Consider the following 23,848-nt stretch of genomic DNA (forward strand, 5'->3'; position numbering starts at 1 on the left):
GGATCTAAATCCCATGGAGATGTTGTGGGGGGATTTGAAACGAGCTGTGCTTGCAAGAAACCCCTCAAACATCGCACAGCTGAAAGAATTCTGTATGGAAGAGTGGGCAAAAATTTCTCCCAGTCGATGTCAGAGACTGGTAGACAGTTATAAGAAACGCCTACTTGAGCTTGTTTCTGCCAAAGGGGGCAATACCACCTATTCGAGCCAAGGGTGTACTTACTTTTTCCACATGCGAAATTTGCATTTAGGTTTATTTAAATTATACAATGGACTATAAAATGTAAATGTTTCATGATATTTGTTATATTATATTGTAGCGACCCATGGGTCCCCCAAGCAAGACCAGCATCAGAATCTCCTTGCTCCAGCCGGTGACGTCACCGGCGGGGAACCACGGCGCCAGAGTGGCTGGTCACGTGACCACCAAAGCGTGCCGCGCGTGCGGGTATAATCAGCTACACCTGTTGATCACGTGACCACCGAAGCACGCCTCGCCTGAGAGGTGTGGCTTTCGGTTTCGGTTTCGGTTTCTGGTTGTGCTTTATAAGACAGCCCGATAAACGGGCTTTTCAGTGTTCCTGAGTTGGTTTTACGAATAAATATCTTCTCGGACGGGTTTGTGCCTTGCCATCCTTTTGTCCGTATCACGTCGGGGTCACCAGTGAAGGAGTCCGGGCTCCAGCATGATACGGACAAAAGGATGCCAAGGCACAAACGGTCGTGGAGGGAAGCGAAAATGCGACGCCGCCAGGACGACGGGTGGGCCGACCGGCTCCCGTGGGTCATTTTGGGCCTCCGCACGGCCCCCAAGGAGGACCTCCAGGCGTCCACCGCCGAGCTGGTGTACGGCCAGACTCTCCGCGTCCCGGGCGAGTTCGTGCCCGACGCCACCAGCCCCTGGTCCACCGCGCGCCAGCGCACGGACTTCCAGGAGGCCGCCCAACGTTTCGCCCCGGTGCCAACGTCCCGCCACGGCGACCCCCACTCCTACGTCCTCCCAGCACTCCGCACGGCGGAATACGTCTTTGTGCGCCACGACGCGCACCGGGGGCCGCTCCGGCCACCATACGACGGACCCTTCCGGGTCCTACGCCGGGACAACAAGTCCTTCATCGTCGGCATCGGCGGCCGGGCGGACCGGATCTCGCTGGACCGCCTCAAACCGGCCCACATGGACGTCGGCTAGCCGCCGCGGCTGGCTCTACCACCGCGGCGTGGCCGCCCCCCGTCCACTACACCCCCCGTCCGACCACCCACCACCACACCGGACCCCCCCCCCCCCCCCACCCCGTGACTGGCCAGGGGTCGTTTCGGTCGGGTCATCCGGACCCCACTCAGGTTGACCTCCCTGGACCAAGTCCATTCTGGGGGGGCGTGTGTAGCGACCCATGGGTCCCCCAAGCAAGACCAGCATCAGAATCTCCTTGCTCCAGCCGGTGACGTCACCGGCGGGGAACCACGGCGCCAGAGTGGCTGGTCACGTGACCACCAAAGCGTGCCGCGCGTGCAGGTATAATCAGCTACACCTGTTGATCACGTGACCACCGAAGCACGCCTCGCCTGAGAGGCGTGGCTTTCGGTTTCGGTTTCGGTTTCTGGTTGTGCTTTATAAGGCAGCCCGATAAATGGGCTTTTCAGTGTTCCTGAGTTGGTTTTACGAATAAATATCTTCTCGGACGAGTTTGTGCCTTGCCATCCTTTTGTCCGTATCATGCTGGAGCCCGGACTCCTTCAATATCACCTTTATCTATCAATATTGTTGAAATGAAGATCAAAAGCTGTATGTTGAAATATGTTGAAAAAGTCAAAACTTTACATGGGGTGTACTTACTTTTTCACGTGACTGTTTCAGCTACTAGGTATCGGTTATAGAGCTACTGGGACTTCCATCCTGCAGGTAAATAGGATCTGTGTATCAAGATGGAGAGTGGGCTCAATTGTATATTGTTTGTGCTTGAATAGATAGAAAATGATATCGAAGAGGGACACGCAGTAACTAAGGAGTCGCCAAGAGAGAAGACCTGCTTCAAACCACCTGACCAGCAGCTGCTGACGTCTGAAGTATGTTACTTCATAATTGATGCCATTTAATTGTTGAAAAGCTCTTTCTAATATGTAATTAACTCATGGTGTAAAGTTTAAAAAAAATTTTGTGATAAATGTTAGCTTTCACGAGCCTCGATTCTGTATACAAAAAAAAAACTCTTCATGCACTATACTCTATTATCTTGTTGTTGCTCTGGTGTGGTTCTGGTGTGATAATCTCATGGTGTAAGTTATTTCGTACTATTTTGTTAAGTGTCCGATGTTCATGTGAACAGATATGCATTGCAAGTCTATCGATAGGTGTCAAATGCATGTTATTTTCTCCTTCTACACTCTGATACACATCCAATTCCGACATCATATAGCACACAAAATGCACTTCTCAGCCATTATCTCCTTCATTCAGCCGTTAACTCAACCAAATGGACCAACTTCTATCCACTCATCCCAACTTTGTCTTCCTCATATGTGGTCACTTCAACTGTCATCATGCCACCTGGTTGGGTGTGGGTTCCTCTCTCACCAGCCATGGCACCTCAGCAAAGGACTTCTGCGACTCATTGGGATTGACACAATCTCTCAATTTCCCAACCCGGATCTCAGTCAACGGTACCTCATGTCTTGTGGACTTGGTAATGAATAATTTCCCTGCAAATGTCTCTTGTTCTTCGTCTGCTCCAATCGGTTCATCTGATCATTTGATTGTAAAAGTGGACATCTCATGCCATTCTCAGAAAGCTACCTCGAACAGTTGACTCCGCACGTGAAAAAGCCGAATGCCTCAACTTTGTGTTTGCTTCAAAATCATGTGTCCCAAACCCATCTCTCTCTGTACCCACCTTACTGTTGCGTCGGAAAGTACTAACACCACACTTACCCAGTCATACGCAGCTGCTTCTGGACTGACTCTGTGTCCTTCTCTCCTGACAAGGTGGAGAAGTTTCTGTCAAACCTCGACTCTGATTCTGCAACTGGACCAGACGGCATTAGCCCACGGGTCCTAAAATCCTGCTCTGCCGCTGCATCACACTCTCTCTCTGTTCTCTTCACCCTCTCTTTTGCTCAAGGTCATCTGCCACCATCTTGGAAATCAGCCAATATCACCGCTTTACACAAAAAGGTGAAAAAACAGATCCTTGCAACAACAGACCAATCAGCCTGCTCTCAATCAACAGCAAGGTCATAGAATCCATCATCGCTTCTGATATTAAATCTTCCTCTTCTCCAATGGCTTCATCTCTGATCATCAATTTGGTTTCAGACCAGGTCACTCTACTCTGGACATACTGCTTCTGCTGTCTCAACAATGGATGGAGGTCCTCAATGCCAAACAGGAAATCAGAGCTGTCTCCCTTGACATATCACGTGCCTTCGATATGATCTGGCACCCCGCTCTGCTCACCAAACTCTCCTCCTATGGTATCCATGGAAATTTCCACACATGGCTTGCGGACTTGCTCTCCTGTCGTAGCCAATGTGTGGCTCTAAATGTAATTCTCTGATCTCCCCTTCCTGTTCAGGTTGGAGTTCCTCAAGGCAGTGTTCTGGGTCCTGTGCTTTTTCTGGTCTTCATTAATGATCTCTCCGACTCTCTGGAAAATCCTCTCTGTGTCTTTGCTGATGATTCCACTCTCTGCCGCTCCATAGCTCAACCCCCAGATCGGTAGTCTGCAGCCTCTTCACTCTCTGCAGACCTGGATAACATCACAGACTGGTTAAACAAGTGGTACATGTCTTTCAATCCTGACAAATCTCACACTCTCACTGTTTCTCCGTAAAGACCATCTGGAAACCCTCCCATAAACTTTCTCAACAATACTCTCCAAGAAGTTCTGTCACTCAAGCTTTTGGGTCTCACTATCTGCCATGATCTTTCCTGGGAAAACCATATTTCCAAACTGGCCTCCAAAGCCAGTCACCAGCTGGGCATCCTCCGTCGTGCGAAGTCCTTCCTTGGCACTTCTGAGCTCCTCACCATTTACAAAGCTTTCATCCGCAGCTCAATGGAATACTGCTCTCCCCTCTGGGCTGGTGCTCCTGCCTCACACCTAGCTCGTCTTCACGTTGTAGAAACCAACGCTTTTAGAATCATTGGAATCTCCCGTGATGAAGCTGATTCTGAGGGTCTTTGACTTTCTCACCACAGGCAGGTCGGTGGTCTTTCTGCCTTCCACCGACTCCTCTCTAGCCTAGCTCCCCCAGCCCTGTCTGTGCTCTGTCCCCCAAATATTCCTTCAGGATGCCAAGATCTGCCAGCAACCCTCTTATGGTTAAACTGCCAAAATCAAAACTCTCTGCTCACCTTCACTCCTTCATTCCCCTTTTCTCCCGCCTCTGGAACAAACTCCCCCACTCTCTTCAATTCCACTCCTCCCTCCAGGTCTTTAAAACAGCTGTTCACCACCATCTCCTATCTTCCCCATCCAAAACCTTGATCTTTTCTACCCCCGTTAACACACCCCAAATCCACCTTTTTCAAATTCTGACTTCTTTCCTAAAATTCCTGGTGGTGTTCATTTGCTTGATAGTGTGTGCCCATCCCCCACTCACTCCCCTCCCCCCACCCTCTCCCATTGACAGATCTACCGACGTCCTTGTTCTCTACTGTTGTTGTGCTTGTGTGCTTACCTCTCTCACCCACTCTTGTCTCCCGTTCCCTTTATTTTATGTTTTATGTGTTTCTGTTTATGTTTTTGTGTTTTATGTGTTAGCTCTTACACGAGCCTCGACTTTGTATATAAAAATAATAAACCCCCTGCACTCAGCCGTTCACTCCCTGCTCTCAGCCGTTAACTCCCCGCTCTCAGCCGTTCACTCCCTGCACTCAGCCGTTAACTCCCTGCTCTCAGCCGTTAACTCCCTGCTCTCAGCCGTTAACTCCCTGCTCTCAGCCGTTAACTCCCTGCACTCAGCCGTTCACTCCCTGCTCTCAGCCGTTAACTCCCCGCTCTCAGCCGTTCACTCCCTGCACTCAGCCGTTCACTCCCTGCACTCAGCCGTTAACTCCCTGCTCTCAGCCGTTAACTCCCTGCTCTCAGCCGTTCACTCCCTGCACTCAGCCGTTAACTCCCTGCTCTCAGCCGTTAACTCCCTGCTCTCAGCCGTTAACTCCCTGCTCTCAGCCGTTAACTCCCCGCTCTCAGCCGTTCACTCCCTGCACTCAGCCGTTAACTCCCTGCTCTCAGCCGTTCACTCCCTGCTCTCAGCCGTTAACTCCCTGCTCTCAGCCGTTAACTCCCCGCTCTCAGCCGTTCACTCCCTGCACTCAGCCGTTAACTCCCTGCTCTCAGCCGTTCACTCCCTGCACTCAGCCGTTAACTCCCTGCACTCAGCCGTTAACTCCCCGCTCTCAGCCGTTAACTCCCCGCTCTCAGCCGTTCACTCCCTGCACTCAGCCGTTCACTCCCTGCACTCAGCCGTTAACTCCCTGCTCTCAGCCGTTAACTCCCCGCTCTCAGCCGTTCACTCCCTGCACTCAGCCGTTAACTCCCTGCTCTCAGCCGTTAACTCCCTGCTCTCAGCCGTTCACTCCCTGCACTCAGCCGTTAACTCCCTGCTCTCAGCCGTTAACTCCCCGCTCTCAGCCGTTCACTCCCTGCACTCAGCCGTTAACTCCCTGCTCTCAGCCGTTCACTCCCTGCTCTCAGCCGTTAACTCCCTGCTCTCAGCCGTTAACTCCCTGCACTCAGCCGTTCACTCCCTGCTCTCAGCCGTTAACTCCCCGCTCTCAGCCGTTCATTCCCTGCACTCAGCCGTTAACTCCCTGCTCTCAGCCGTTAACTCCCCGCTCTCAGCCGTTCACTCCCTGCACTCAGCCGTTAACTCCCTGCTCTCAGCCGTTCACTCCCTGCACTCAGCCGTTAACTCCCTGCACTCAGCCGTTAACTCCCCGCTCTCAGCCGTTAACTCCCCGCTCTCAGCCGTTCACTCCCTGCACTCAGCCGTTCACTCCCTGCACTCAGCCGTTAACTCCCTGCTCTCAGCCGTTAACTCCCCGCTCTCAGCCGTTCACTCCCTGCACTCAGCCGTTAACTCCCTGCTCTCAGCCGTTAACTCCCTGCTCTCAGCCGTTCACTCCCTGCACTCAGCCGTTAACTCCCTGCTCTCAGCCGTTAACTCCCCGCTCTCAGCCGTTCACTCCCTGCACTCAGCCGTTAACTCCCTGCTCTCAGCCGTTCACTCCCTGCTCTCAGCCGTTAACTCCCTGCTCTCAGCCGTTAACTCCCTGCACTCAGCCGTTCACTCCCCGCTCTCAGCCGTTAACTCCCCGCTCTCAGCCGTTCATTCCCTGCACTCAGCCGTTCACTCCCTGCACTCAGCCGTTAACTCCCTGCTCTCAGCCGTTAACTCCCTGCTCTCAGCCGTTAACTCCCTGCTCTCAGCCGTTCACTCCCTGCACTCAGCCGTTAACTCCCTGCTCTCAGCCGTTAACTCCCTGCTCTCAGCCGTTAACTCCCTGCTCTCAGCCGTTAACTCCCTGCACTCAGCCGTTCACTCCCTGCTCTCAGCCGTTAACTCCCTGCTCTCAGCCGTTAACTCCTTGCTCTCAGCCGTTAACTCCTTGCTCTCAGCCGTTAACTCCCCGCTCTCAGCCGTTCACTCCCTGCACTCAGCCGTTCACTCCCTGCACTCAGCCGTTAACTCCCTGCTCTCAGCCGTTAACTCCCTGCTCTCAGCCGTTAACTCCCTGCTCTCAGCCGTTAACTCCCTGCTCTCAGCCGTTAACTCCTTGCTCTCAGCCGTTAACTCCCCGCTCTCAGCCGTTCACTCCCTGCACTCAGCCGTTCACTCCCTGCACTCAGCCGTTAACTCCCTGCTCTCAGCCGTTAACTCCCTGCTCTCGGCTGTTCACTCCCTGCACTCAGCCGTTAACTCCCTGCTCTCAGCCGTTAACTCCCTGCACTCAGCCGTTAACTCCCTGCTCTCAGCCGTTAACTCCCCGCTCTCAGCCGTTCACTCCCTGCACTCAGCCGTTAACTCCCTGCTCTCAGCCGTTCACTCCCTGCACTCAGCCGTTAACTCCCTGCTCTCAGCCGTTAACTCCCTGCACTCAGCCGTTAACTCCCTGCTCTCAGCCGTTAACTCCCCGCTCTCAGCCGTTCACTCCCTGCACTCAGCCGTTAACTCCCTGCTCTCAGCCGTTAACTCCCTGCTCTCAGCCGTTAACTCCCTGCTCTCAGCCGTTAACTCCCTGCTCTCAGCCGTTAACTCCTTGCTCTCAGCCGTTAACTCCCCGCTCTCAGCCGTTCACTCCCTGCACTCAGCCGTTCACTCCCTGCACTCAGCCGTTAACTCCCTGCTCTCAGCCGTTAACTCCCTGCTCTCAGCAGTTCACTCCCTGCACTCAGCCGTTAACTCCCTGCTCTCAGCCGTTAACTCCCTGCACTCAGCCGTTAACTCCCTGCTCTCAGCTGTTCACTCCCTGCACTCAGCCGTTAACTCCCTGCTCTCAGCCGTTAACTCCCTGCTCTCAGCCGTTAACTCCCTGCTCTCAGCTGTTCACTCCCTGCACTCAGCCGTTAACTCCCTGCTCTCAGCCGTTAACTCCCTGCTCTCAGCCGTTAACTCCCTGCTCTCAGCCGTTAACTCCCTGCTCTCAGCCGTTAACTCCCTGCACTCAGCCGTTCACTCCCTGCACTCAGCCGTTAACTCCCTGCTCTCAGCCGTTAACTCCCTGCTCTCAGCCGTTAACTCCCCGCTCTCAGCCGTTCACTCCCTGCACTCAGCCGTTAACTCCCTGGTCTCAGCCGTTAACTCCCTGCTCTCAGCCGTTAACTCCCCGCTCTCAGCCGTTAACTCCCTGCACTCAGCCGTTCACTCCCTGCACTCAGCCGTTCACTCCCTGCACTCAGCCGTTAACTCCCTGCACTCAGCCGTTAACTCCCTGCTCTCAGCCGTTAACTCCCTGCTCTCAGCCGTTAACTCCCCGCTCTCAGCCGTTAACTCCCTGCACTCAGCCGTTAACTCCCTGCTCTCAGCCGTTAACTCCCCGCTCTCAGCCATTAACTCCCTGCTCTCAGCCGTTAACTCCCCGCTCTCAGCCGTTAACTCCCCGCTCTCAGCCGTTAACTCCCCGCTCTCAGCCGTTAACTCCCCGCTCTCAGCCGTTAACTCCCCGCTCTCAGCCGTTAACTCCCCGCTCTCAGCCGTTAACTCCCTGCTCTCAGCCGTTAACTCCCTGCACTCAGCCGTTAACTCCCTGCTCTCAGCCGTTAACTCCCCGCTCTCAGCCGTTAACTCCCTGCACTCAGCCGTTCACTCCCTGCTCTCAGCCGTTAACTCCCCGCTCTCAGCCGTTCACTCCCTGCTCTCAGCCGTTCACTCCCCGCTCTCAGCCGTTAACTCCCCGCTCTCAGCCGTTAACTCCCCGCTCTCCGCCGTTCACTCCCTGCTCTCGGCTGTTAACTCCCTGCTCTCAGCCGTTCACTCCCTGCTCTCAGCCGTTAACTCCCTGCTCTCAGCCGTTCACTCCCTGCTCTCAGCCGTTAACTCCCAGCTCTCAGCCGTTAACTCCCCGCTCTCAGCCGTTAACTCCCCGCTCTCAGCCGTTAACTCCCTGCACTCAGCCGTTAACTCCCCGCTCTCAGCCGTTAACTCCCCGCTCTCAGCCGTTAACTCCCCGCTCTCAGCCGTTAACTCCCCGCTCTCAGCCGTTAACTCCCCGCTCTCAGCCGTTAACTCCCCGCTCTCAGCCGTTCACTCCCCGCTCTCAGCCGTTAACTCCCCGCTCTCAGCCGTTAACTCCCCGCTCTCAGCCGTTAACTCCCCGCTCTCAGCCGTTAACTCCCCGCTCTCAGCCGTTCACTCCCCGCTCTCAGCCGTTAACTCCCCGCTCTCAGCCGTTAACTCCCCGCTCTCAGCCGTTAACTCCCCGCTCTCAGCCGTTAACTCCCCGCTCTCAGCCGTTCACTCCCCGCTCTCAGCCGTTAACTCCCCGCACTCAGCCGTTCACTCCCCGCTCTCAGCCGTTCACTCCCCGCTCTCAGCCGTTAACTCCCCGCACTCAGCCGTTAACTCCCCGCTCTCAGCCGTTAACTCCCCGCTCTCAGCCGTTAACTCCCTGCACTCAGCCGTTAACTCCCTGCTCTCAGCCGTTAACTCCCCGCTCTCAGCCGTTAACTCCCCGCTCTCAGCCGTTAACTCCCCGCTCTCAGCCGTTCACTCCCCGCTCTCAGCCGTTCACTCCCCGCTCTCAGCCGTTAACTCCCCGCTCTCAGCCGTTAACTCCCCGCTCTCAGCCGTTCACTCCCCGCTCTCAGCCGTTAACTCCCCGCTCTCAGGCGTTAACTCCCCGCTCTCAGGCGTTAACTCCCCGCTCTCAGCCGTTAACTCCCCGCTCTCAGCCGTTAACTCCCCGCTCTCAGCCGTTCACTCCCCGCTCTCAGCCGTTAACTCCCCGCTCTCAGCCGTTAACTCCCTGCTCTCAGCCGTTCACTCCCTGCTCTCAGCCGTTCACTCCCTGTTCTCAGCCGTTAACTCCCTGCTCTCAGCCGTTAACTCCCTGCTCTCAGCTGTTCACTCCCTGCTCTCAGCCGTTCACTCCCTGCTCTCAGCTGTTCACTCCCTGTTCTCAGCCGTTAACTCCCTGCACTCAGCCGTTAACTCCCTGCTCTCAGCCGTTAACTCCCTGCTCTCAGCCGTTCACTCCCTGCTCTCAGCCGTTAACTCCCTGCACTCAGCCGTTAACTCCCTGCTCTCAGCCGTTAACTCCCCGCTCTCAGGCGTTAACTCCCTGCTCTCAGCTGTTCACTCCCTGTTCTCAGCTGTTCACTCCCTGCTCTCAGCCGTTAACTCCCTGCTCTCAGCCGTTCACTCCCTGCTCTCAGCCGTTAACTCCCTGCTCTCAGCCGTTCACTCCCTGCTCTCAGCCGTTAACTCCCTGCACTCAGCCGTTCACTCCCTGCTCTCAGCCGTTAACTCCCCGCTCTCAGGCGTTAACTCCCTGCTCTCAGCTGTTCACTCCCTGTTCTCAGCTGTTCACTCCCTGCTCTCAGCCGTTAACTCCCTGCTCTCAGCCGTTCACTCCCTGCTCTCAGCCGTTAACTCCCTGCTCTCAGCCGTTCACTCCCTGCTCTCAGCCGTTCACTCCCTGCTCTCAGCCGTTAACTCCCCGCTCTCAGGCGTTAACTCCCTGCTCTCAGCTGTTCACTCCCTGTTCTCAGCTGTTCACTCCCTGCTCTCAGCCGTTAACTCCCTGCTCTCAGCCGTTAACTCCCTGCACTCAGCCGTTAACTCCCTGCTCTCAGCCGTTCACTCCCTGCTCTCAGCCGTTAACTCCCTGCTCTCAGCCGTTCACTCCCTGCTCTCAGCCGTTAACTCCCTGCTCTCAGCCGTTCACTCCCTGCTCTCAGCCGTTAACTCCCTGCTCTCAGCCGTTCACTCCCTGCTCTCAGCCGTTAACTCCCTGCACTCAGCCGTTAACTCCCTGCTCTCAGCCGTTAACTCCCCGCTCTCAGGCGTTAACTCCCTGCACTCAGCTGTTCACTCCCTGCTCTCAGCCGTTAACTCCCTGCTCTCAGCCGTTCACTCCCTGCTCTCAGCCGTTAACTCCCTGCACTCAGCCGTTAACTCCCTGCTCTCAGCCGTTAACTCCCCGCTCTCAGGCGTTAACTCCCTGCTCTCAGCTGTTCACTCCCTGCTCTCAGCCGTTAACTCCCTGCTCTCAGCCGTTCACTCCCTGCTCTCAGCTGTTCACTCCCTGTTCTCAGCCGTTAACTCCCTGCACTCAGCCGTTAACTCCCTGCTCTCAGCCGTTAACTCCCTGCTCTCAGCCGTTCACTCCCTGCTCTCAGCCGTTAACTCCCTGCACTCAGCCGTTAACTCCCTGCTCTCAGCCGTTAACTCCCTGCTCTCAGCCGTTAACTCCCTGCTCTCAGCCGTTCACTCCCTGCTCTCAGCCGTTAACTCCCTGCACTCAGCCGTTAACTCCCTGCTCTCAGCCGTTAACTCCCTGCACTCAGCCGTTAACTCCCCGCTCTCAGGCGTTAACTCCCCGCTCTCAGCCGTTAACTCCCCGCTCTCAGCCGTTAACTCCCCGCTCTCAGCCGTTCACTCCCCGCTCTCAGCCGTTAACTCCCCGCTCTCAGCCGTTAACTCCCTGCTCTCAGCCGTTCACTCCCTGCTCTCAGCCGTTCACTCCCTGTTCTCAGCCGTTAACTCCCTGCTCTCAGCCGTTAACTCCCTGCTCTCAGCTGTTCACTCCCTGCTCTCAGCCGTTCACTCCCTGCTCTCAGCTGTTCACTCCCTGTTCTCAGCCGTTAACTCCCTGCACTCAGCCGTTAACTCCCTGCTCTCAGCCGTTAACTCCCTGCTCTCAGCCGTTCACTCCCTGCTCTCAGCCGTTAACTCCCTGCACTCAGCCGTTAACTCCCTGCTCTCAGCCGTTCACTCCCTGTTCTCAGCCGTTAACTCCCTGCTCTCAGCCGTTCACTCCCTGCTCTCAGCCGTTCACTCCCTGTTCTCAGCCGTTAACTCCCTGCTCTCAGCCGTTCACTCCCTGCTCTCAGCCGTTCACTCCCTGCTCTCAGCCGTTCACTCCCTGCTCTCAGCCGTTCACTCCCTGCTCTCAGCCGTTCACTCCCTGCTCTCAGCCGTTCACTCCCTGTTCTCAGCCGTTCACTCCCTGCTCTCAGCCGTTCACTCCCTGTTCTCAGCCGTTAACTCCCTGCTCTCAGCCGTTCACTCCCTGCTCTCAGCCGTTCACTCCCTGCTCTCAGCCGTTAACTCCCTGCTCTCAGCCGTTCACTCCCTGCTCTCAGCCGTTCACTCCCTGTTCTCAGCCGTTAACTCCCTGCTCTCAGCCGTTCACTCCCTGCACTCAGACTTTCACTCCCTCCACTCAGACTTTCACTCCTTGCTCTCAGCGATTCACTCCCTGCACTCAGACGTTTGCTGCCTGCACTCCCACCATCTGGCTTTGTCATTCCACCTCTTTGCCTCATAAACGCTGACCAGTCCGGCCAAAACCCACATCTAGTTTGTGCTGCGAACGGATATAATCACCGGGCATGCAGAGAGGCATGGTACGTTGGCGACATGGAAAGAGGGACCAAAGTGGAGTGTAGGAGATCCAGACCAGCAGAACAACTATTGGCGATGCTAGTTTAACAGGGCTAGCGCAAGGTGTGCAGGGGCTAGACACGTCCCCATCTTCTTCTTTCTTTATGTCCATCATGCCCCCTTACCCATCTCACCATGCAATGTCGGATGCATGATTGGCAGCAGTTGTCATGTTAGAGTGATACGAGACAGTATAAGGCATCCACTGATGTGAATGTTCGCTTCGGATATAAGGGGAAATGTATACTTCCTCTGTAAATACACGCTTATGAATTGCCTTCTCTTTAAATACGTGCTTCGGTTTGGTAAAGCCTTGTTGAGGAAGAATTTGGGCCTGACTTCTGTCTGTTATGATGGCGGCGTAAGGCAACTTAGAGGTTAAATGCTTAGATTTAGATTGGCATATATATTGTTACGTTTGTGGGTGTAGATGATGAAATACCATAGTACAGGTAGGATCGTATCGGTGTAGCATGGACCGTGGACGCGTAGGAGACATCTCAATGTATTTAAGTAGGGAAAACTGTGAGCTTAAGATCATTTATGTGTCACCACATGGTGGGTGGTGTTGTGTTAACTAGGTAGGGTCTAAGGCTAGTTTCTCCTAGTATGTGATTGCCCCCTGTGACCTTTTCCTACGTTATTATTCACAACGACATCAAGGCTGGCCATAAAATCTCCATTTAAACAACAACAACCAACATAACTGCCGACAGAAACCCAAGTATTTCCGAGCAGACTAAACCCCACCTCCAAGGAATCATAATCAGCAACTAAACCCCACCTCTAGAAAGAGCAGGGCTGTGAGGCCACACCCCAAGGTTCATGATTGGTTGGGGTGATGTCAGAGCGAGAAGCTTCGAGCAGGAAGAAGAGGAATAGCTGAGTCTCTCTCCCAGGGTCTTGTTTAGGCTCGGTCGCTTTTGTGCTGGCTCTTCTACCTCGGTGCGCTTGTGCTGAGAGAGAGAGCGGTATAGAACTGTTGTGATCGTGAGGAGGAGGTGTTAGTGGTGGTTGGTGGGTCCGCGTTGTGCTTCCCCGGACGGCAGAGGGACCCGAGGGAGGACCGCCCTCAAAAAGGACCTCACGTTCTTGGTGCCAAGGAGCAGCCATCTTGTGCTCTTCCCGCCTGCCTGTGGGGCTTCGGGCTTCAACAACCAGCAAGCTCCGAAAAGCCATTTGGGACGCAAAGCTGAGTGCCGGCCGGCTTAAAACAATTTATTTTATTTTCATTATCCTTCCCCTTGACTGTTTTTGTGACTGAGTGGAGACGTCTCAAATTAGAGATTTGATTTACCTAATCTATTTACCTATTTACCCATTAGAGATCACCTTTCATTTTTATGGTATTGCATTTATTTTCATTAAATTTTTGTGTTACATTTCATTTGTTGTGTCGTGTGTGTTTATTTGTTCTGTGGGTCCGAGAATAAACTCCGTCCAGGTAAGCACTTTGATTCCTTCAGCCGCGCGTGATGGACCAACCGCCAGTTTCGGCTACGCGCCTCGGAGTGAAGGACTGTTACGGCTATTCGTCACCCAGCGGTGTTAACCTCAGGGCTGACACGACAATATCACAGGAAGTGGCGCGTAATGTCGGTTTGCTCAGCCAATTAAGATCGGCTACGTAGGTGCCGGCACAGAATCATTTCACCGGTAATGTTGATGCAACACAGGGCATGGGGAGCCGGCCAGGGATGAGTGGCACGGACAGCATTTGTGGCCTTCAACGACACGCCAATCTCTTCGGAGTTATCCTGAGGCGACGTCCGTCACAATACATTCAATCTATTGAGATTTCACCTCATAAAAATGACTTCAGTACAAAAGACTGGATGCAAAACACAACCAATTATTTAAATATTTGGGGCAAAGAGTTCAGTATTGTATTATAAAAAAATATGATGCTGTATTTGAAGAGGCTAAGTTATATTTGACATTCATAATGAAACTCGATACTGTAGCGGTTACCGCTGGATGTACATAATCGCCTTGCACCGGCCAGAACACGGCCAGACGCGCCTCTCCCGGGCATGCCCGGACTCACTGTTCCCGGGCACGCCCGAACCTCCCGGGCACGCCCGGTCTCGTCTTTCCCGGGCATGCCCGCTCTCGCCTTTCCAGGGCTCGCCCAGAGCGTCCGGGCATGCCCGCTATCGCCTTTCCAGGGCTCGCCCAGAGCGTCCGGGCATGCCCGCTATCGCCTTTCCAGGGCACGCCCAGAGCGTCCGGGCATGCCCGCTATCGCCTTTCCAGTGCTCGCCCAGAGCGCCCGGGCACGCCCAGCCTCGACTTGCCAGGCCGCAGCCAAACACGCCCGGGCAGGTCCAGACTCGCCTTTCCAAGGCTCGCCCTTGATACCCGGGCATGCCCGGTATAGCTTTTGCCGGGCAAACTTCCCGACATAAATGTGTATATATATTGTTGCCCGAAAAACGGGCTTGTCAGAATACCTGAGCTGTTTGGTTTCAATAAAGCAACTCGGACGAATTCCGTCTTTGGTCGCGTCAATTCTTTCGACTCGCGTTGTAGCGCAGTTCCTTCATTGGTGACCTACCGACATGGATACGGCAGTGACGCTTAAACTGCCTACCTTCTGGGAGACTTACGCGGCTGTTTGGTTCGCCCAGGCGGACTCCCAGTTCGCCCTGCGAGGCATCACCGCGGACGACACCTGCTTCCACCATGTTGTGGCGGCGCTCGGTTCCGCCACCGCGACCCGCGCCTTGAGCCTCCTCCAGCACCCGCCGGCTGCTGACAAATACGACGCGCTGAAGACGCTCCTCCTCGGCGCTTTCGCCCTCTCACCGGCAGCACGCGCACGGCGCCTGCTTGACCTGCCCGAGCTCGGCGACACGCGCCCGTCCGAGCGCATGGACTATATGCTCTCGTTGCTCGGCGAGCACTCTCTGGCATTCCTGTTCCGGGAGCTGTTCCTCCGTCAGCTGCCTAACCCGGTACGCCTCGCCCTGGCTGGCACGTTGATCACGGATTCCCGCGCCCTCGCCAGGGAAGCCGATAAGATCTCCTCGGCGGGCCAGCACATCGGCGCGGTTACCTGGAGCCCGCCGCCGTCCGAGGCGACGCCCATGACGCCCGAGCGCCCTGCGCGGTTGGAGGCCGAACTGCCGGTGCAACTGGCGGCCGCCACGCCGCACCGCCCGCTTCCGACACGACGGCCGGGGCCTCCACCTGACCGGGCGTGGTGTTATTACCACGCCAGGTTCGGACACAAGGCTCGGACGTGCCGGCCCCCGTGCACTTTCGGCAGGTCGGGAAACGGCCGGGCCGGCGTTCATTCCCAGCCATGAGCGCCGGCCACTCGGGCAACTTGCTGTTTATTCGGGACAAAGCGTCTGGACGGCGTTTCCTGTGCGACACCGGCGCCCAACTGAGCATCATACCTGCCTCCGAGCAGGACAGGCTGGACGCAGTTTGCGGCCCCTCTTTGGTCGCTGCTAATGGCTCGGCCATACGCACTTTCGGCCCACGCGTCGTCACCCTCTGCTTCGGCAGCCAGCGCTTTCAATTGACTTTTGTTACCGCCAGCGTCCCCATGGCTTTGCTGGGCGCCGACTTCCTCTGCGCGCACGGGCTGCTGGTCGACGTCAAACGACGTCGCCTTGTCCACGCCGAGACCTTCAGCTCCCTGGCGTGCACAATGAGCAGCTCCGCGCCGACCGAACTGGCGTGCGCCCTCCCGGCAACGAACGAGTTCGCTCGCCTGCTCGTGGAATTCCCGGCCCTCACACGGCCGACGTTTTCGGCCGTCACGGTGCGGCACGGGATCGAGCACCACATACCCACTACGGGCCCGCCGGTCTACGCCAGGGCCCGCCGCCTCGACCCAGCCAAGCTCGCCGTGGCAAAGGCCGAATTCGACGCGTTGGAGCACCTCGGCATCGTGCGGCGCTCCGATAGCGCGTGGGCCTCGCCACTGCACATCGTGCCAAAGCCGGGGGGTGGATGGCGCCCGTGTGGCGACTACCGCCGTCTCAATGACGCTACCACCCCCGACAGGTACCCGATCCCGCATATTCAGGACTTTTCCGCCCATTTGGCGGGACGGGTCATCTTTTCGAAAATTGACCTGATACGGGGCTACCACCAGGTACCTGTCCGGGCGGCCGACGTCCCGAAGATGGCCGTCATCACGCCGTTCGGCCTGTTCGAATTTTTGCGGATGCCGTTTGGCCTCAAGAACGCGGCCCAGGCGTTCCAGCGCTTGATGGACGGCGTGCTGCGCGACCTGCCGTTTCTTTTCGTCTATCTGGACGACATCCTCGTCGCCAGCACGTCCCGCGCCGAGCACCTCCTCCACCTCCGAACACTGTTCGGTCGCCTCAGCGAGCATGGCTTAATTGTCAACCTGGTCAAATGCCACTTCGGCGCGACGACCGTTGACTTTTTGGGCCACCGCATCACCAAGACCGGGGCCGTGCCGCTGCCGACCAAGGTCGAGGCCATCACCACGTTCCCGCGTCCCCGTTCCATCAAGGCCCTCCAAGAGTTCCTCGGCATGGTGAATTTTTATCACCGATTCGTGCCCCGCGCTGCTCAGCTCATGCGGCCCCTTTACGAGGCCCTCCGGGGCAAGCCGGCCAAGCATGACATTGTTTGGTCCGCGGCCATGGACGCGGCCTTCGCCAGTGCCAAACGGGCCCTCGCCGACGCAACGCTGCTGGCTCACCCGGTGCTCAACGCGCCCATCGCCCTCACTACGGACGCCTCCAACTACGCGGTGGGCGCCGTCCATGAGCAATGGGTGGACGGGGTTTGGCAGCCACTCGCTTTTTTCAGCCGGCAACTCTGGCCGAACGAGTTAAACTACAGCACGTTCGACCGCGAGCTGCTCGGGCTATTCCTGGCCGTTCGCCATTTCCGACACCTCCTGGAGGGCCGCCCGTTCACGGCTTTCGTCGACCACAAGCCGTTGGTCTACGCAATGGCTAAGGTCACTGAGCCGTGGTCGGCCCGCCAGCAGCGCCACCTCTCCGCCGTGTCGGAGTTCACCACGGACATCCAGCACGTCGCCGGCAAAGACAACGCCGTGGCCGACTGCCTTTCGCGGGCCAGCGCGAACGCGGTCCACCTCGGCGTGGACTTCACGCTCATGGCGGCCGACCAGACCACCGACGCCTCGGTGCAGGCACTCCGCGTGGCGGACACGGGCCTCCGCCTGGCCGACATCCCCTTCGCGGGCACCATCCTGCTCTGCGACGTCTCCCAGGGCCAGCCTCGCCCCATCGTGCCCGTTTCCTGGCAGCGCCGCATCTTCGCCTCCATCCACGGCCTTTCTCACCCGGGCCGGAAAGCTTCTCAGAAGCTGGTGTCGGCGCGTTTCGTCTGGCACGGCCTTCGACGAAACATCCGCGACTGGGCCAACGCCTGCACGGCCTGCCAGCGAGCCAAGGTCCACCGCCACACCCAGGCCCCGCTGGCACCTTTCGCCGTGCCTGAACGGCGTTTCGACCACGTCCACGTGGACCTGGTGGGTCCCCTGCCCCCCTCGCGGGGGTTCACCCACCTGCTCACCATGGTGGACAGGACCACCAGGTGGCCGGAGGCCGTGCCCCTCACCTCCACCACCACCGCCGACGTGGCGCAGGCGTTCATCGCCACCTGGGTCGCGCGCTTCGGCGCACCAGCGGACATCTCGTCCGACCGCGGCCCACAGTTCACGTCTGAGCTTTGGGGCGCGGTCGCCCGTTCGTTGGGGGTCACGCTGCACCGCACCACGGCCTACCACCCCCAAGCCAATGGGTTGTGCGAGCGGTTTCACCGCTCCATGAAGGCCGCACTCATGGCCGGCCTTCAGGACGACGGTTGGGCCGACCGGCTGCCTTGGGTCCTTTTGGGCCTTCGCACGGCCCCCAAGGAAGACCTCCAGGCGTCCGCCGCCGAGCTCGTCTACGGCCAGCCACTCCGCGTCCCGGGCGAATTCGTGCCTGACGCTACCAGTCCCTGGTCCGCCGCTCGCCAGCGCTCGGACCTCCAGGAGGCCGCCCGACGATTTGCCCCCGTGCCGACGTCCCGCCACGGTGGCCCCCAGTCCTACGTCCCTCCGGCACTTCGCACAGCGGAGTACGTCTTTGTGCGTCATGACGCGCACCGGGGGCCACTCCGGCCGCCGTACGACGGGCCCTTCCGGGTCCTGCGACGGGGCGACAAGTCTTTCATCGTCGACTTCGGCGGCCGGCCGGACCGGATTTCTGTGGACCGCCTCAAACCGGCGCACATGGACGTCGACCGACCAGCACGGTTGGCCCTTCCTCCGCGGCGAGGCCGTCCCCCGTCCACAGTTCCCCCCGCTCGACCACCCACCACCACGTCAGACCCCTCCCCACGACCCTCCAGGGGTCGCTTCGGCCCGGTCATCCGGACCCCCCTTAAATTGACCCTGCCGGTGCAGGTCGATTCTGGAGGGGCGTGTGTAGCGGTTACCGCTGGATGTACATAATCGCCTTGCACCGGCCAGAACACGGCCAGACGCGCCTCTCCCGGGCATGCCCGGACTCACTGTTCCCGAACCTCCCGGGCACGCCCGGTCTCGTCTTTCCCGGGCATGCCCGCTCTCGCCTTTCCAGGGCTCGCCCAGAGCGTCCGGGCATGCCCGCTCTCGCCTTTCCAGGGCTCGCCCAGAGTGTCCGGGCATGCCCGCTATCGCCTTTCCAGGGCTCGCCCAGAGCGTCCGGGCATGCCCGCTATCGCCTTTCCAGGGCTCGCCCAGAGCGTCCGGGCATGCCCGCTATCGCCTTTCCAGGGCTCGCCCAGAGCGTCCGGGCATGCCCGCTATCGCCTTTCCAGTGCTCGCCCAGAGCGCCCGGGCACGCCCAGCCTCGACTTGCCAGGCCGCAGCCAAACACGCCCGGGCAGGTCCAGACTCGCCTTTCCAAGGCTCGCCCTTGATACCCGGGCATGCCCGGTATAGCTTTTGCCGGGCAAACTTCCCGACATAAATGTGTATATATATTGCTGCCCGATAAACGGGCTTGTCAGAATACCTGAGCTGTTTGGTTTCAATAAAGCAACTCGGACGAATTCCGTCTTTGGTCGCGTCAATTCTTTCGACTCGCGTTGGAGCGCAGTTCCTTCAATACAATCACGATGAACTTGCCCCCATTTTTGTCGATGGTTATAAAGGGAAGCAAGTTATATGTTCATATTAAACAATTACTGCAATGATTTATGATTAATTTATAACTCCTTTTTTTACGTAAATGTCTCCACATAAGTCATCTGAAAGTTAGTTGGTCATCTGAAAAACGCATGTGCATGTTAAGTTAAATTAAATTCATGGAAACAATGGCGTTCATAGAGAAAACACAAGTGAACTGATGAATGAAGTTAATGGATATAGATTTTCTGTAGTTATTGGATCGAGTCATGGTCACGTAAATGTTCCGTCATTTTGTCCCTTTGTCTCTGGCAGGAGCTGAATGAAGACATTACCCGCACATTATAAATATAAAAAATAATCCACAAGCCCCAAGGAATATTATTTACTACAGTTACCATGTATGGATGAATGCACTACCAAGATGTTTGAGCTATATGCCACATGTGTCAATGCCAATGTCCTTCATTACCCTCGCCAGAGGAGAGGGTATTGCATTTGAGTCCGTTTGTTTGTCTGTTTGTATGTTTGTTTGTCCGCACAGGATAAATACGATTTTCTCTGCAACCGTTGGCCCGATTGACAGGAAATTTTCACCATAGGTGCAACTCCACCTGTAGAATTTTGTAATGATAATTATGACGTCATAGGTCACGTGGTTCGGCCGCCATTTTGGAAAAATCGAAAAACTTTGCACCTCTATATCTCAGAAAGCGTTGAATAGAAAAAATTGAGGCATGGCGCATTGCAAAGAACTCTCCATGGGGAATAAAATATGTTAATGATGATGTCATAGGTGCCTCCATTATGACGTCATAATTCGACAAGTACAAAACTTCATCCGATCAAGATGAAATTTATTGAGCATAATCTAGGAATAAATTTGTTTAGAAAAAAAATAATGATGACGTCATCGGTCACGTGGTTCGGCCGCCATATTAATTTTAACACAAAAGCCTTAAAAACCACTGAAAATACATCCTGGCGAGGGTTTGCAATCTCTGATTGCTCTTTTTCTTGTTCTGAATGTCACATGTTCTCGGTCAGTATCCATTCGGCTCAAAGATAGAGGAACTTTGCCTTGCCGTACTATATAATGCAGTATCATTTGTATCGTCAATAATAATAGATAAAGTAAGATTTGTGTACATTTCACAGCCTTGCTGTGTGTGCAGGAACAAGCATTCAAAGTTAACACGAAAGTCGACCAGTTGGCTGTGCACTTTATTCTGGAAGGAGATCTGATTTTTAAAGATTCAAGTGCAGTACCACAACAACGATCCACAGGTAAGGTATACTGACTGAAAGAGAGTACCAAAGGGTTTGCTATAAGGTTGGGGTAGAATGCAGAAATATTATACCCTTGGCGATCGCCCACGACTTATATTACCTTTGGCCCGTGATCCAATGATGGCCATTTTTTTTTCGGACCACCATATGACCTTGACATTCAACACTTATGAATAGAGGAGAAATAAAGAAAACGTGTCCCCATCTACAATCTATCCGCAAAACTCAACATCATGAAAATCGGAGGGAAATTATTCAAGGTATGATCAAAAAGGTGTTTCATGTTAATCAGGTAATAATCAAAAAAAAAAGTAGATCAAGGACATGAAACAAATATCAGATGTACAACTTTCATGCAGGTACACTATTATGATGCAAGAACATATTGGACAGCCAAGCGGTCTTTGAGATTCCACATTGGCAAAATTGAGCGATGGCAAAAAAAATGCATTATTGTTTCAGACCGTCATTTGACCTTGATCTTTAACTCGGAGGGGCATGATGTAAATTACGAGTAAATGAGCCTTGCTGTAGACTATCCAGAGAAGGCAATTTCGTTTCGATCAGACAAACCTTAATCGAGTTTTGGTGAAAATGCAAAAATGTCAATAATTGGGTCATGACCTTAGAATTAGGTCAACATCAAAAATTTTGTCAACCCCGCATACTTTTATTCGCATTATTGATGAAAAATTTCATTCCAAAAGTCCCAGCCAGGTCCGAGATACAGCTCAGAATTTGGCAGAAAAACATGAATGGTGGTTTTGTACTCCGAGGGATGTAAGACTTTGACCTTTAACTCAGATGGGGTTTGGTGTAAATTAGGTTTATATGTGGCATGCTCTGGGCTACCTCGGGAGGACAATTTACGTTCCGATCTGATAAACCTTACTCGATTTATGGTGATTTTTGTTTTATGTCTATAGTTAGGTCATGACCTTAAAATTAGGTCAAGGGCCAAAAAATAGGCCAACTCCATGTCCTCTATTCCCATTGTTGATTCCAAATTTCATTCCAAAAGTCCCAGCCAGCTCTGAGATACAGCTTGGAAATAGATACAGTTTGGAAATGTGGTGTTAAGAATGCAGGAAGAAAAAAACACAATTATTTTACCATGATACTTTTATTGGTCGAAGAAACTTTTATGGTACAATAAAAATTGGGAGGTTGCAATTGTAGAAACAAACCCCACAACAGGTATAAGCCTTGCCCTATGCTATCAGGGGAGGCTAATTATGTAGTTGTTATCTTTTGATAACAGGAAGGAGTTTGTGTTATTGACAATTTCAATAATAAGCTCATATCAAGGCTGGAAACTCAGAGGTAAGTACGCTACCTCGGCAATTTCTTGTCGGATCTTGCAGGATTGAGTTATCTCAAGGAAACGATAACCATGGTAACCGCAATCAAAACCATTCATGAATCTGTCTTGACATTTTACCAGGGCATCAGGTAGTTAACCCTTTTCTTTGTAGGGATGGTTGCAAATATTCAGGAATATGAGGTGGGAGATGCGGAAGAGCAAGATGGGCAAGAAATGGAGAACGATGAGGTTTGTGTTTTTTTTAATCTATGTGCAATTCCCATATATTGGCTAAATTGCTAGAAGAGGTATATTAAATACACTGATGCATATTGACCATTTCTGCAGAACTGATTTCTTTTAAACTTTTACAGTAACCGATACATCATGGACGAGCTTGAACATGCCTCACATGCATGATGGGAGTGTTGAATTTTTGCATGAATTATAAAGATACTAGCAGTCATCCATTGAAAAATCAACGGGCCGAGATGCTTTGAATAAGGCAATTTGAAATCTGAGAGATATAAACGATAAAAGCACCTCTCTTGCCGCTCCCTTAAGGAGCTGGTGTTTCTAATAGATTGTAGTAGATCATCGCAGCAGATTTCAGTCCATCGGGACGGGTTGCGGTGGGCGAAAGGCAGCGGGGAGCGAGTTCACTTTGGTTAACCCGAACAACTTTTGCGCATTATTATATCGATGCAAACTTAGATAATGGGAAAAGCAACATTAGACAGTGGGGCGATGGCTTATTAACGTCTTGGATATACATTTTCGTAATCTCCTCATTGGCATTGGAAATAAACTTTATATTGTAGTGGCTACCGCTGGGTTTTCACAATCGCCTTGCACCTATCAAGGACGCGGAGCGATCACCATGCCGGGCTCGTCCAGGACGCCCGGGCAGGCCCGCGCTCAACTTGCCAGGCCTCGGTCGGGACGCCCGGGCATGCCCGGGCAGGCTCGCCCTCAACTTGCCAGGCCGCAGCCAGGACGCTGGGCCACGCCCCCTCTCGCCTTTCCTGGGCAAACGCTCCGGGATAATATGTATATATATTGCTGCCCGATAAACAGGCTTTTCAGAGTGCCTGAGTGTTTGGTTTGATTAAAGCAACTCGGCTGAATTCCAGCTTTTTGTCGCGTCCATTCTTCCGATCGACGTGGGAGCCCCAGCTCCTTCATTGGTGACCTACCGACATGGACACGGCAGTCACCCTTAAACTGCCTACCTTCTGGGAGGCTCACGCGGCGGTTTGGTTCGCACAGGCGGATTCCCTGTTCGCCCTGCGAGGCATCACGGCCGACGACACCCGCTTCCACCATGTGGTAGCAGCGCTCGGTTCGGCCACCGCGGCCCGCGCCCTGAGCCTCCTCGAGAGCCCGCCAGCCGCTGACAAATACGGCGCGATTAAGAAGCTTCTCCTCGACGCTTTCGCCCTCCCATCGGCGGAACGCGCACGGCGCCTGCTCGACCTGCCCGAGCTCGGCGACACGCGCCCTTCCGAGCGAATGGACTACATGCTTTCACTGCTCGGCGAGCACTCTCCGGCATTCCTGTTCCGGGAGCTGTTCCTCCGTCAGCTGCCTAACCCGGTACGCCTCGCCCTGGCAAGCACGACGATCACAGATCCCCGGGCCCTTGCCAGAGAAGCCGACAAGATCTCCGCCGCAGGACAGCGCATCGCAGCGGCGACATGGGACCCACCGCCGTCCGACGCAACACCCATGGCGCCCGAGCACCCGGCACGGTCGACGACCGAACTGCCGACGCAATTGGCGGCCGCTACACCGAGCCGACCACCTCCAGCACGACGACCGGGGCCTCCACCTGACCAAGCGTGGTGTTACTATCATGCCAGGTTCGGACAGAAGGCCCGGACATGCCGACCCCCGTGCACCTTCGGCAGGCCGGGAAACGGCCGGGCCGGCGTTCATTACCAGCCATGAGCGCCGGTCACACGGGCAACTTACTGTTCATCACGGATAAAGCGTCCGGACGGCGCTTCCTGTGCGACACCGGCGCCCAA

General features: G+C 55.0%; 2 protein-coding genes across 3 annotated transcripts in view; one reads left to right on the forward strand and one right to left on the reverse strand.

The window, feature by feature from the left end:
* SUB1 (SUB1 regulator of transcription) overlaps positions 1-23,848 on the reverse strand; it is a 991,845-nt gene that overhangs the window by 119,973 nt on the left and 848,024 nt on the right. The gene's annotated exons all lie outside the window — the stretch shown is intronic.
* Positions 1-23,848, forward strand: part of DNAI1 (dynein axonemal intermediate chain 1) — a 123,522-nt gene that overhangs the window by 23,384 nt on the left and 76,290 nt on the right. The window contains exons 3-5 of one of the 2 annotated variants that reach the window (XM_078772947.1): positions 1,966-2,064; positions 20,401-20,512; positions 21,991-22,067. In XM_078772947.1, coding sequence (XP_078629073.1) covers positions 1,966-2,064; positions 20,401-20,512; positions 21,991-22,067 — 288 coding nt within the window. The remainder of the gene's footprint in view (positions 1-1,965; positions 2,065-20,400; positions 20,513-21,990; positions 22,068-23,848) is intronic. The other variant, XM_078772948.1, reaches the window with a different exon arrangement.

Source organism: Myxine glutinosa, chromosome 2, assembly GCF_964187855.1.
Source record: "Myxine glutinosa chromosome 2, kmMyxGlut1.1, whole genome shotgun sequence".
NCBI classification, from domain to species: domain Eukaryota; kingdom Metazoa; phylum Chordata; class Myxini; order Myxiniformes; family Myxinidae; genus Myxine; species Myxine glutinosa.